Below are 14,415 nucleotides of genomic sequence, written 5' to 3' on the forward strand. Positions count from 1 at the left end.
TTTTTATACTTAAGGTTGTAACACATCATGTTGTTCCTATACACATTTCAACAGAGAAATAAAGAGATTTGTTTTTTAAGAAATCAGGGCATTGTGTTTTTTACTCTCTTACTGAGTAGACAACAAGAAATGACTGATTTGTTGAAGGGGAACGATTGGAATGAGTCGAATGAGAACGATGACAGAATGCCTTTTAGAGGAGTAGTGTGGTCTTGTTTAAGTCCATGAACCTGTCTGAGTTTGTCTGTCTTCTTCTGTATGCATGCTTACCTTTTCATCTTCTGTCTGCCTATTTACTAGTATTACTTGTGCCTGTCTCCTTCTGTGTGTGTGTGTGTGTGTGTGTGTGTGTTTGTGTGTGTGTGTGTGTGTGTGTGTGTGTGTGTGTGAGTTCTTCCTCTGCCACGGCAGTAATCCCCTTGCTCTGACTGTAGCAGTGACCAGCTCCTTAGGTAAGGGCTGCTGCTCAGTGTGTTGTTGGGGTAGGATCAAGAGACAAGAATAGGCTTACTGAACACACAGACAGTTCTTGGAATACACCATCTCTCTTCTTCTCACTACAGGGCCAGTTTCAGTACACTGCCAAACACTCTTATAGTCATTTCATCCATTATTTATTCTGTTAAATATCCAGAGAGAAGAAAGTCATCCAATTCTGAAGTCAGGTAAATATAAGAAATAAAAGTCACAGTAGGTGATAGCAGGTGAAGATAAATTAAGATGCAACCCACTGATTGGTCAAGAGAGCCTGGCATGGAGGAGGCAGAGCTGCGATTGGCTGTGGCCGAGTCACGGTGCCAATTCTCGACAGAATGAGATTTACGGCATTAATGTCCTGCTGGAGGAGTCGGGAGATAAATCCAGATGCAATCCCTGCTGTAGCGTGACTGATCGACGGCCATGTTCAGCAAATTGAAGCAGATTTTTAAGGCCCCTGAGCCCCCAAAGGCTGCTGAGGCCCCAGCACCTGCCCCTGCCCCTGCACCTGCCCCACCAGCAAAGGTAAGACTCTCCAGCACACACACAAACACATTTGACCCATAGCACAAAAACATAGCTGCCCTAAGTATGTACTGCTTACACTTACACTTCCATATAGGATGCAGATAATTCAAGGAAACATACTTAATCCTTAACATATACACTCTTGTCCTATACTGCACTGTTGGACTACAGCTAACTTACAAGGTTATTTCACTGTTCTTTTTCTAATGTTGGTTGCCTTTGTGTGCATTGGACATGGAGGCAATGGATCTGTGTTCTGAGGTTTCTGCAGTGTGTATCTTCTCAGACCCAAGTGATGTCACAGCTAGGTATCTCTGCCAATTACATGTCCATGTGGTGTTATCTAGGCATTTAAAAATGTGACTTTAAAACCGATGACTAATTCCCATAGGAAGATGCGTTCGTCCTATAAGATTAATGTATGATTGTACAGGGCTGATTGTATTGGGCAGGTAGAGAGAGCATTTTGAAGAGTGTAGAACAGTGCAAATGGTGATTACTCTTCTGAAAGCCTAATCAGAGACGCTAATCTTTAATGCGGAGCGAGACAGCTGTACATCTGAACACGAACAGGTGAATTCTGTCCCCCTTTGTCTATTGTTTATAGACTCATATTAACCCATGGATGCTATGGGATTGTTAATAAGCACCCAAAATGTTAACAAAGACGGAAAACACCAGGCTGGAAGGTTTATATGTGTCTGAACATTATGGGACAGTAGAATGCATTCGAGTAGTAAATATTCATATGGCAGTACAAGCTAGTGACACAATTTAATAACATGGCACACAAGTAGTTATATGAATGGTTAATGTTTGAACAGTTTATTAATACAATAAATGGTAAGCTTAAATGTTACAAGTATCAGTCAAACTGAATGTGAGGTAAAAACCAAATGAAAAAGTACAACTGTAAATAATAACAATTTAATAAACAGGTTGGACACCCATTACACCAAATACACTTAAAATACACTTGAAAAACCTGAATGCATAAAATTAAAAATGTTTTGTTTTATCACTGTTTTGTTTTATCACTGATTTACATTTACATTTACATTTACATTTACATTTAGTCATTTAGCGTCTGCTAAATGACTAAATGTAAATGTAAATGTAAATCACTCAAATCATTCCCTTAAGACCACATTCTGCCCTTGATGCCCTAAGAGGACATTCTATCCTCTTGGACTGGTTATTCCCAAGCTGAATTAGACCCGGAACTAAACTGAAACTCTAATAAAATTATACAATTGTGACAGGTACTTCAGATCACAATGAAACCTTTATCAGACTGTTGCCTATATTGTAAGGATCAATTCAAGACTAAACATGAATATGTTACATTCATATACTGTACATTTACAGATAGTTTTAGTCACAGCTTTAGTAGTTTTTGTCAAAGCTATCTACAGGTCAACTCTGTGCCTAGGTGGCAGGGGTGCGACCTCACCAATGCGTGTAAGGGTGGGGGGTTTGGGTCCGTAAATATCAAAGAAGCTCTGTATAAACTACATTAATTTGGAGCTCTAAATATTGGCTGTTTTCTGATATTTCTTTACCTTCATCCTTTCCAAGAGGCTTTGTTTGTTAAGTCCAGCGCCAAAAGCGGCAAGACATTTTGGGGTGGGGGGTTTGGGTCCGAACAGAGTCAGCCCCTTCTTCTTGTCCTCTGCCGCCTTGGCAGCCGCCGGACCCTTTGCTTTCATCAGTAGCCTGAAATGGAAAATTGGTAATTGCAGTCTTCTCTTGAGACTGAAATACAAACACTGTTTGTAAGATGACACAGTAGGTGATGGGACCTTTTTACCCAGATGTGTGAAGCCCTTTGTGTGCTTGCTGTCATCGTAAAACTTTTGTCGAGTCTTTACTTGTAAGATCATAGAGGAGTCCTCTGTTAAATCACCAATTATCCCTCTAGTCATACTTTGGATATCTGGGTGTCCATTCTGTAGATTTGATCATTTTCAGAGTACATTCTGCCTTACAGGATCTGTGGTATGTAAGGGCACAGCGTGAGAGTGGCCTTCTGCGAATCTAAGTCTACCCTTGTGATGACAATACACTGTGCAGGAGCTGCAGGAGGTGCTTGTCAAATAATGTTTTTGAGTCTCTTATATTTAACAGGAGGAGAAGAAGGAGGAGGAGAAGAAAGATGAGGAGAAAAAAGATGAAGAAAAGAAAGAAGAAGAGAAAAAAGAAGAGGCCAAACCTGGTGAGTACACAGGCCTACTTCAACAGGTGTGTGTTCACTTGTGTGTGAAATGTGTTGGTCAATGGATGTTTATTGATAAAGCATACACATTGATTTGAAGCATTTTGTCAATTCTAACAAGAGGGTGTTGTGGTTTTGATAAAATGTCATGTGTTGAACATTTGATGAGCCTCTGTAGTCTCTCTAAGTGTGTGCGAGTCTGTGTATCTGTGTATGCCATAACTAGCTGAGAATATTTGGCATGCAGCAATTTTTTCAAAGGCACCAGCTGCAGAACCAGAACTATTGTTAGTGCACTAGTGCCATGGAATTGGATTCTTTACCAATTGTTTGAATATTATCGGTCCAGATAGTTTTTTCCCATGTATATCTAATGCAGTAGGGACGATGGTGTTTGTCAGCGGAGAGGGTCAAAAGAACGGTTGCCTTCCTTGCTGTAGTGAATCCTAGTTCAGAGAGTTGACGCTGGGGCATGGACCCTCTGAGGCGCACCTTACTGGGCCCAATGGCCCCAGTCATCGTGTCCCTATGAAACAGCTTAGTCAGGGTAGGCCATATGTTTAGTCAGTAACTTTGTGACAACAGAAATTGATAAAAGGTAAAGGTAAAAGTGAAGTGTGTAGAACACGTGTTTCTCCAAAGCTACTTACATTGACTAGGAATGAAACCCGGGTCAACAGCTTGCAAGGCAATGCCACCACTGTACCAACTTGAGCATGAATTGAATCGCCACAGAATTCACTTTGTCACTTTTGCAAAAAACAGAACCTATTGTTGACATAGCTGACATAGCTAGCTAAAAGTCTTTTAAAAGGATTCGAGAAAGTATGTTTGGCAGGGTGTATTCAGCCTGTATGCTGTATGCTGTGAAGCCTGAAAGTGCTCTGTTCCTGTATGGATTAGTGTATGACTGTGTCTTCCTGAGGACTTTGTGCAGTACAGCCTTCTTATGACTCAAGAATGGGAAAATAAAGCAGTTATTACATTTTTATTAAATAAAAAAAAAATAAAAAAATACAAATAAAATTATCATATTTTTCAATTATTCAATTTAAATTTTGAATAATAAAAATGAAATTAAGAGCAGTGGCCGGGAAGACAAATGAAGCAGAGAAGAAAGCAGAGACCTGGGCTGAAGTGGTGAAACAGAATTCGTCGATCATGGTCTATGGAAAGAAAGGCTTTGTGTGAATAGATCTGTATTGAAGTAAAAGACAGACATGAGTGCAGCAAACCCAGTATGATCTGGAGGAGTACAGTAGAGGTGGACTTTAAAATAGAAATTAAACTGTGTACAAAACATAAACAGATGATGATAGCTGGAAAATACCAGGAATGAAATGAATGAGAATGAACAAAACTGGGCTGTGGTATTGGAGCTGACTTGCTCAGATGGTCATAATGACTGTTGTGTCTGTCTCATCGGCTCAGCTCCTGCTCCTGCTGCAGAGCCTGCAAAACCTGAAGCCACCACTCCTGCTGCTGCTGCTGACGCCCCTAATGCTGACGGAGAGGCCGCAGAGGGGTAAGTTAGAGCAGACACCACACCCCACTCACACACACTCTCTCTATATATATCTCACAACACACACACACACACACACACACACACACACACACACACACACACACACACACACACACAAACACAAACATTCACATGCACACACACACACACACACACACACCCAAAGAGTAGCTGAGCTATTCTGATTGTGAAAAGGGAAGTTTTTAAGTCTCCTGCTATTTCAGGTGGTGGAGACAGTACCTCAGCTATATATGTAACGGTGCCGTCTCTGCCACTCTCTGACCTGTAGCTTGTGACTCCCAGAGGAGCCAAAGAAGCTTAGCCGATTAGCAGTATTTGTGTCCTAAGAGGGTCAGGGGATTTGGCACACAGAAAGGCCTTCTGGGAGTCCTGGGAGTCTGTACGAATTTGTATTTCTGTAGTTGTCCTCTTTAGGCCGACAGAACAATTCTACCTTTTCTGTATTCACAATTATTCAGGAATGATAATGGTTAGTACATATTTTTATATCAGTAGCTAGATGGGCATGCTTAACTGCAGTGAAATAGAATTAATAAGAAACTATGTTGGATAAAAACTGGTAGATACACTAATGACAATGAACTACCATTTAATTATAATTTGAAATATCAAGGTTTGTCCTGACCTCAATATGGTGCGATTGAAAATAAAAATAATATTTATTGAAGTCATCGAGCCACAAAGTTGAAGGTTGATTATAATGAATACGTACATGTGAACTAAATATAAGCAAAACTTCAGCATCCTAGGATATTGCCAACACTGACATTACATCCATATATACAGTATATATATACACACGGTACCAGTCAAAAGTTTGGACCCACTTTCTCATTCAATGGTTTTTCTTTATTTTTATAATTTTCTACATTGTAGATTAATACTAAAGACATCCAAACTATGAAAGAACACATATGGAATTATGCTGTAAACAAATAGATGTTAAACAAACCAGAATGTGTTTTATATTTTATAGCCACCTTTTGCTTTGTTGACAGCTTTGCACACTCTTGGCATTCTCTCATTCAGATTTAGGAGGTAGTCCCCCTGAATGAGTTTGAATTATCAGGTCAAGAGTTGATTTGTGGAATTCCTTGCCTTCTTTATGTGATTGGGACCATCAGTTGTGTTGAGCAGAGGTAGGGTTGGTATACAGTGAATGACCCTATTACTACTACTACGACTACTGTACTAATCCATATTATGGCAATAACCACTCAACTAATTAAAGAAAAAAGACAGTCCATGAAGACAAGACATGAATGTCAGTTAATCCGCAAGATTTAGAGAATTTGGAATATATCCTCAAGTGGCAGACGTGAAAACCATCAAACGCTATAATGGAACTGGGTCTCATCAGGACCTCCCCGGGAAAGGAGGACCAAGAGTTACCTGTGCTGCAGAGAAGGAGGATTTGGCACACAGAAAGGCCTTCATTACAGTTCACAGAATAGAGCCCACAGAAATGGTTCACAGAGTTAAAGTAACAGACACATCTCAACATCCACTGTTCAGAGGACACAGCATGAATCAGGCCTTTATGGTCGAAATTGCTGCAAAAGAAAGCCAATTCTGAGGAAGAACAACAAGAAGAAGATAATTGCTTGGAGCAAGAAACAGAAGGAATTGACATTGGACCAGTGGAAATATGTTATTTGGTCTGAAGAGTCCAAATTTGAGATTTTTGGTTAGAACCACCGTCTTAATGAGACAAAGAGAGGGCGAGCGGATGGTTTCTGCATGTGTGGTTCCCACCGTGAAGCATGGAGGAGGAGGTGTGAGGGTGTGGGGGTGCTTTGCTGGCGACACTGTGGGTGATTTGTTTAAAATTCAAAGCAAACTTGACCAGCATAGCTACCACAACATTCTGCAGCGACATGCCAGCCCATCTGGTTTAGGCTTAGTCGGACCATCATTTTTTTTTCAACTGGCCATTTACCCCAAAACACACCTCCTGGCTATGCAATGGCTATTTGACCAAGAAGGAGAGTGAGGGGGAATCTGCTTCAGATTACCCTGCCTCCACAATCACCCTACCTGAACCCAATTGAGATGGTTTGGGATGAGTTGGACCGCAGAGTGAAGGAAAAGCAGCCAAGACCCTCCAGGATTTCGCGATGTTGCGACATGAATTCAACGATTCCCCGCGAATTCAGCGCGACATTGCAATTTTAACACATCACCGCAACTTTCCCGCAAATTTGACAAATCATTGTTGTCTCCCACAACTTTCTCCCTTCCGCTTCACCAAGGGCGGAAATTCTGCCCTGCGGACACGGTGCAGACACTAGCAGAGTTCTAATCCGTTGTAAACAATGAGAATGGTTACACCAGACATGGAAATTGAACTCAGCCCATGTTTGCACTGAAGATTCAGAAATAGATCTGGCTTAAATTTTTTATAATTTTCTGCAAGGTGTGCGTAGCCCTTTTTACATAGAGTCTGGTAATAGATCTATTAAATATAATGAACATTATTTATTTTGCTGTGAATAATGAAGGAAGCAATAAATCCGATTATTTCCCAAACCCTCAAGAGCTGTTGCCATGGAGATTTAACATTACGTTCGGATTGAAGATAAGGTAACAGCTAGTGTAGAATAATGGATTACTTGAAATTGGACGACTTTAAATTAATATATGAAATTGAACAACATAATCACCTATACGGATACAATAAATCAACAAGGATAGCAAAACAGCTATCACAAAAAAGGCCTGCAAAATCCTGGGGGGACTGACAAGTGCTCAGCACCTCTGGGAACTCCTCCAAGACTGTTTGAAAACCATTCCAGGTGACTACCTCTTGAAGCTGATTGAGAGAATGCCAAGAGTGTGTAAAGCTGTCCTCAATGCAAAAGGTGGCTACTTTGAAGAATCTAAAATATAAAACATATTCTGGTTTGTTGAGCATTTTTTTGTTTACCACATAATTCCATATGTGTTCTTTCATAGTTGTGATGCCTTCAATATTATGTACATTGTAGAAAATAATAAAGAAGAATAATGAAAAAGAAAAACCATTGAATGAGAAGGTGTGTCCATATATATATATAGGCTACTGTAGTAACATAATGTAAAATATATTTATTGTCCCAAAACACTAATTGTCGCTGGGCCTTATAATTAAAGAGAGGGTCAAATTGAATTCACTGTAATGAAAAATGAGAATGATGAGGATTGTGAGGATGATGATGATGATGATGATGATATCTTCAGGGAACCGGAGAAGCCCAAGCCAATCGTGATTAACCGCTACGCAGACGAGATGCTTAGGGAGGTTGCACAACGCATGACATTCCGCAATAACATCTACAAGGAAAAGGTCCTTGACCCCTATGCCTCTTCGCCAGAGTACAGTCCAGCTGTCAGTGAGTGCCCACACACATTCACACCCAAATACACACGCTGCACTATACCCACTGTTTGTATGTGATATTAGCAAGACATTGAATGAAACGCTGCTCTTTGCATGTTATCATAGCTATCACCTATCATCCCCTACTCCTCTTACCTTGCCTCCTTACCCTCAGCGCCTGTGTATCGGATCCCCGACTTTATTAAAAAGCAAGAAGCAGAACGGATCGCAAAAGAGGAGGCAGAAAGGAAGAAAAAGGAAGATGCAGAAAAGAAAGCAGCAGAAAAGAAAGAGAAAGAAGAGAAGGACAAAGAGAAAAAAGCACAAGAGAAAAAAGAACAAGAGCTTAAAGAGGCGGAGGAAGTCAAACCCGAGAAGACTTTCAAGCTCCCAAAGTTCAGCTGTGCCTGGATAGATAAACTACTTGCGCCCATTGAGGACAAAATGGACGTCTATTTGGGGAATACAATTGACCCTTTCACAGGTGACTGACCCTAACCACTAAGCCTGATGCTGACCAAAGCATATCCCAACAAAACCCACCCCCTTGCACTGACATTCACTGTGCTCCAGCACTGCACTACAGCCCAAGTGGTAGTGTTTCTGCTTTTGTGATCATGTCTTTGTTTGTTTGTTCCACCAGATCGCCGGTATATTAAATGGCTCAGTTTAGTGACAGTGGCCTTCAATTACAACGTCTGGCTTGTACCAGCACGCTTGTGTTTTCCATACCACACACCACAAGCGATACCCTTCTGGATCCTGTTTGATATCATTTTTGACCTGGTAAACATTATCGATATTGTGATTTTCCAGCAACGGCTGCAGTTCGTCAAAGGCGGCGATATTATTGTAAGTGAGGAGGAAAATGAGTGAATTTGTAGTCATGTGTGGAGACTTTGTTTCGCAACTGACATCATTCTCACTTTTTCAGAAAGACCGGGCGATGACCAAAGTTAACTACAGAGCATCTCCACGCTTTAGGGTCTGTTTGTGTGTGTGTGTGTGTGTGTGTACATGTGCATTTTTGTGTTGTGTTTTGATTTGCACTTTCTCATCTTAAAGTCGTACTACATTGTGTACTAAAATGGTAAACTCTGTGTACCCCCTTAAAAGGCTGGCCTCTACTCAGCCAACCTCTTCAAGACTTGCTCTTAAAGCTTGATGTAAAATAAATCTAAGAATTCTCCATTTACATGACCACACTATAACCACATCCTCATCATGATGAACTGAATCTGAACAGTACTCGCCTAGCGGGCTAGCTAGGGCAATTAGCAGAGTAGGCTACTTCAGGGCCTATTGCTACAGGGAAGGTCCCTGGTGGTATCGATATTGGTGTGTGTGTAAAATACAAAGAGCTAGTAAGAGAAAGTGATGGTAAGCATTTGGCACTTCATTTAACAGTAAATATATCATGTAAGTGTCAGCAGTATAAATATGCTGATATTCCCAGGTATGCAGGTATTTTCCAATTCAACCAGTAGTTTAGATTCTTTATGCATAGTAGATGTGGAGATTGTAGAGGACTAGTGATATGTCTGAGTCTGGTGGTGATCTCTTCTTTTCTTCTCTTATCCACAGTCAGACATGATGAGTATCATTCCATTTGATGTGCTCTCTCTCCAGTTTGGATTCCTATCGCTGTTTAGATTCAATCGCTTTTTAAGGGTAAATTAGTCACTTTGCCTAACTTGCAGTTAGTTACCCGACCCTAACCTTAGGGTTGTTGCTAGATCATTTGTCAAGTGTTCAGTCTAACGTCCTTCACTATTATACGATTATTTGATCCTGTGCAGCTTTTTCAGTAAACATCTGACTCTCTCTTCCAGGTAGATTCTTTTAATGAGTTCAGCGATCGACTAGAGAGCCTCATGGCAAAAGCCTACATCTGGAGGTACATCACAAATTTGGGAAAGATCAAAATGTATCCACATTGGTGGATAAGTAGGTCCCAGTAATTGCTAGAGGCCACTTTACTGTGGAAAAGTTTACAATTTCACTTAGCTTTTAATGCTCTAGTAGAATGGATTTTTGCCTGCGAGTTTGTGTGTGTGTGTGTGTGTATGTGTGTATGTGTGTGTGCCTGTCTGTATGTGTGAGCAATATTTTGTTTTGACAGAGTGAGTCGAACCATCTGCTACCTGTTGTACTTACTTCACCTCAATGGCTGCATCTACTATGTGGCCTCAGACTACTTGGGTTTGGGCACGTCTAAGTGGGTCTATGATGGCAAAGGATCCGCGTAGGTCATCCCCTCCACACAGCCACACAGTTATGTCTTGAAATTGACTAAAGATATTAAATAAATACATCTCTTCATTCTTTAATGTCCTTCTCCCTCTTGGCTCTTCTACTTGCAGGTACCTGCGCTGTTATTATTATGCTGTTCGGACACTGATCAACATTGGGGGTCTTCCTGAGCCGCATTCAGTCTTTGAAATCACTTTCCAAATGGTGAACTTCTTCGTGGGCGTGTTTGTCTTCTCCAGTTTGATTGGACAGGTAAGAGGTGTGTGTATGTGTGTGTATTTTAGATTAAATTGGTTACATTTTAGGAGTGAACTTTGCTTAGTACTCCCACAACAGGTAGAGGCATGGTCTATACCTGCAGGCTCTTATAGGCAGACTTAAGGGTTTCTAAGCTGTCAATGTATCGCACTGTACTTCATAGCACACATACACTGTCAACATCTCATGATAGCTCACGAAAGAGGCTGCACATAGGATAACTGCTGCAGATTATTATCCATACTAAGGCTATATCCAGCTCATTGACAATGGAGATGACAATTTACTTGAACCTTGCATCATACGGCTGATATAACCACGCCATAAACATGTAATTACAGATGTCATAACCAATCATAAGTAGTTATGATAATCAGTGTCTCGTGATGTAACAGTGTCGTGGCACCATGACTGATAACAGTCACAACAGTGTGATGCTGTGGTATCTTAGGAGATAGGGCTGAACGATTTGGGGAAATAATCTATTATTATTGCGATTTTTCCCCCCAATATTGCGATTGCGATTTAATATGCGATTTTTTGTATATTATCCTAATTATTTTCCCAACAAATCGTAATGAATGATTTCAATATGACCAACACAATATTAGATACATTTAGTGTAAAATATTATTTCTCACAATTTAAATTTTTATTTAACTGCTCATTACAGAATCAACAAATCGGTGGCTTTGCCACTGTGCATTTAAGTAATTTAAACAAAGTCATTGTAAGAATAAACACAAGGCATGCACTTTTTAAACACTGTGTGCAAAATGTACCATCTTAAGAAAAAAAAAAAATTATTATAATTTTATAATTATAAATTATTATAATTTTTTTTTTTTTAGATCACGTTTTAATCGCGAACGTTCCGGTTAGAAAATCACGTTCTATCATATCGCGATTACATCGCGAATGCAATTAATCGTTCAGCCCTATTAGGAGATACACGTTGTTATGGCAGGACTAATGACAGGACAGGACATCGGCCATAACATGTTCACAACATGGCCATGGCAGTCTTATGACGCAGGATTCAAATCAATTCTTGGGTTAGATGATGATTGTAGATGATGATTGTTCTTAGGCCATTGATAGTCCATCAGTGCATCGTTATTGCCCTGAACACAAGATCCTCAGATGTGTGATCATGCATTCGTGGCCTTGTGTTTTGCGTTCAGATGCGAGATGTCATCGGAGCAGCCACAGCTGGGCAGACATACTTCCGTGCCTCCATGGACGGGTGTGTGGCCTACATGAACGCCAACCACATTCCTAAGGTGGTGCAGCAGAGAGTGCGCACCTGGTACAACTACACCTGGGACGCACAGGGCATGCTGGGTAGGCTAACCACATAACACAGTATTCATATACCCAAGGTGGCTCCACACAACCACATTGAGGAGTGATGCAAATCACGCCCTAATTTTGTGTGTACTCTTATGAATTTGGTGGGCCTTCTAAAGTGTTGTGATGTGATTGGTCGGTTTTGTTGTCCTCCAGATGAAGGGGAATTGCTGGATAGTATGCCTCTGGTCATGAAAACAGCAATTGCTGTAGACATCAACCTGACCACCTTCCAAAAGATAGACCTCTTTAAGGTCAGGTTCTTGAATGTTGCCATTTGATTATCCTGATACAATATGGATGGAGTTATTTTAGTCTAAATGGATGTAATAGGTCTTTTAATATAATGTCCTGTTGTAACTTCTTTAACTGAATTCAGGGCTGTGATGGCCAGATGCTTGTGGACATGTTACTGAGGCTCAAGTCCATTATCTACTTGCCTGGAGACTTTGTGGTGAAGAAGGTGAGTTTTTGACACATCATTTGTGTGTCCACATATTAAATGTGCAAGCTGACCCCCCCCCCCCCCCTTCTCTCTTAACCTCTGTAGGGAGACATCGGTAAGGAGATGTACATCATCAAAGCAGGAGCTGTGCAGGTGGTGGGAGGTCCAGATAATTCCATCGTCTTTGTAACACTGAAGCAAGGATGTGTGTTTGGCGAGATCAGGTAATAGCAGCATGCTATTATTAGCATGTCTCCCCACAATCATGTAACCCTAACCCTAATACCCTGAGAGTAAGATCTGAGCCATCATCATCTGACAGAGCTTCTCCACAGTCTGTTGCAGTCATCAGCTAATGGAGGCAACCGCAGAACCGCGAATGTAAAGGCCCACGGCTTTGCCAACCTCTTTGTGCTGGAGAAGAAAGATCTGTTTGACATCCTGGTCCACTACCCAGCGTCCCAGAAGGTGCTGGCCAGGAAGGGGAAGTAAGTAGTCCTGTGTGGCTGTGAGGTCATAGGTCAATGCCTTGTAAGAGAAATGACCCAGCCACAACATACCCAACACTCCCAATGATAGCCAACTGTAACCACCCCAGATTCCAACTGAGCTTTGAGATCTGTGATTACGTGATGAAGTGTGAGTGCAGTAGAGGTTGGCTGAAGTTGAATTTGAAATGTGTGATTGAGATTGGGAGACGGGTCTAAAGCCAAGGGATTCATGGCAGGGTGCTGGAGCTGGGGAGCAGAAAAGCTAGCAGAATGTGGTGTTACAGGAGGAGGAGTAGTGTGGTGGATGTCAGGTGTGTGTTCATATGTGTGTGTGTGTGGAGGGGGGGTTGTAGGGTTAAAAGGCAGGTTAAATGAGAATGCTGGTGAGGTGTACATTATGCAGAGAGATATGCTGATGCTGAATTATGCTATAACTGAATATAAATGCAACAATTACTGTTGGGAACTATTATCACAGGGGTCTGCCCGCCATCAGGTTAGTACTGTTAAATGGAGCAGTGCAACTCTACTTTCACTGAATTTCTGAATCAATCAAATGCCTTTGAAAGGTAGGGCTTATCACAGCCGTGGGCCGGGAGTCACAGGAGTGATTCAAACAGAAAATTGAATGGTGGTCTTTGAAGTTTCTGAAACTATATACTGTCTTATCATATCCCCAGACATCTCCTCATGTCTGGCTGTAGAAGACTAGTGGGAAACTGACCAGGATGTATGCTAGGGAAAGGGGTTGTGAGTGACAGACATGTATGAAGTTACAGAAAGGACGGACGTGGCTAGTAAATAAAACCTGTACTTGGGCAATGTGTGTTAAGAGTGGTGCTCCCTTGTACGTCGCTTTGGACAAAAGCATCTGCTAAATAACTAAATGTAAATGGTGCGTAGCGGTAAACTGGTCGTCCTCCTGGTTTGCAGGAAGCTGATGAAGGCCAAAGGCCCAGCTGGTGCTAAGGCAGATGAGGACAAGAAAAAGGCTGTGACACTGTTTGGACCCAAACCGCCCACCCCAAAGTTCCTCCGAGCTTTTGGTAATGTTGGAAAAGGGGGTTGGCTGGAAAAACTCAAGGTACGAAATGCACCCTCACACACACACAACTGATGCCTACTTAAAATGATTGCTTAAATTACTTCAAATGGGTAGTAATACCTTGTCTAATGAGCACAAAGTGCACATAAGCATGTTTGTGAGGGAACACACAGTGCACTCACCTCACATCTTCAGGACTCACTTTACACACACACACACATCAGACTTTCTCTAAGGCCTCTACACACACACACACACACACACACGCTCTAACACTTCTCTTTCGTTCTCTCTCTGTTGTCTACACAGGCTGCTGCTGCAGCAGAACAACAGAAGTAAAACCAGCTGGGAGACTGTGTGTGTATCTGCATACGGGTGTAACTATGGAGACAGTATGCCTTCGTCCGGGCCAGTCTCTGTATTTATGCTACGCATGTGAGTATGTG

At 41.5% G+C, this 14,415-nt stretch overlaps 1 protein-coding gene across 1 annotated transcript; it reads left to right on the top strand.

Moving 5' to 3' along the window:
* The first annotated feature begins 900 nt into the window (after window positions 1–900).
* Window positions 901–14,415, top strand: LOC105897217 (cyclic nucleotide-gated cation channel beta-3-like). The gene is made up of 18 exons (XM_031584462.2): window positions 901–1,002; window positions 3,202–3,220; window positions 4,652–4,745; window positions 7,989–8,140; window positions 8,303–8,611; window positions 8,771–8,979; window positions 9,062–9,112; window positions 9,712–9,798; window positions 9,960–10,024; window positions 10,250–10,372; window positions 10,491–10,632; window positions 11,823–11,982; window positions 12,145–12,242; window positions 12,368–12,451; window positions 12,539–12,657; window positions 12,769–12,921; window positions 13,858–14,008; window positions 14,279–14,415. Exons 1-18 carry the CDS (start codon window positions 901–903, stop codon window positions 14,306–14,308), a joined length of 2,148 nt encoding a protein of 715 aa, XP_031440322.1. The 3' UTR covers window positions 14,309–14,415.

The sequence above is a fragment of the Clupea harengus genome, chromosome 17 (assembly GCF_900700415.2).
Source record: "Clupea harengus chromosome 17, Ch_v2.0.2, whole genome shotgun sequence".
Classification (NCBI taxonomy): domain Eukaryota; kingdom Metazoa; phylum Chordata; class Actinopteri; order Clupeiformes; family Clupeidae; genus Clupea; species Clupea harengus.

Coding starts and splice junctions, on each gene's coding strand:
- LOC105897217 (XM_031584462.2), top strand. CDS start 901: ATGTTCAGCAAATTGAAGCAGATTTTTAAGGCCCCTGAGCCCCCAAAG. Junction 10,373..10,490: donor TATGATGGCAAAGGATCCGC/GTAGGTCATCCC, acceptor TTCTACTTGCAG/GTACCTGCGCTGTTATTATT. Junction 14,009..14,278: donor GTTGGCTGGAAAAACTCAAG/GTACGAAATGCA, acceptor TTGTCTACACAG/GCTGCTGCTGCAGCAGAACA.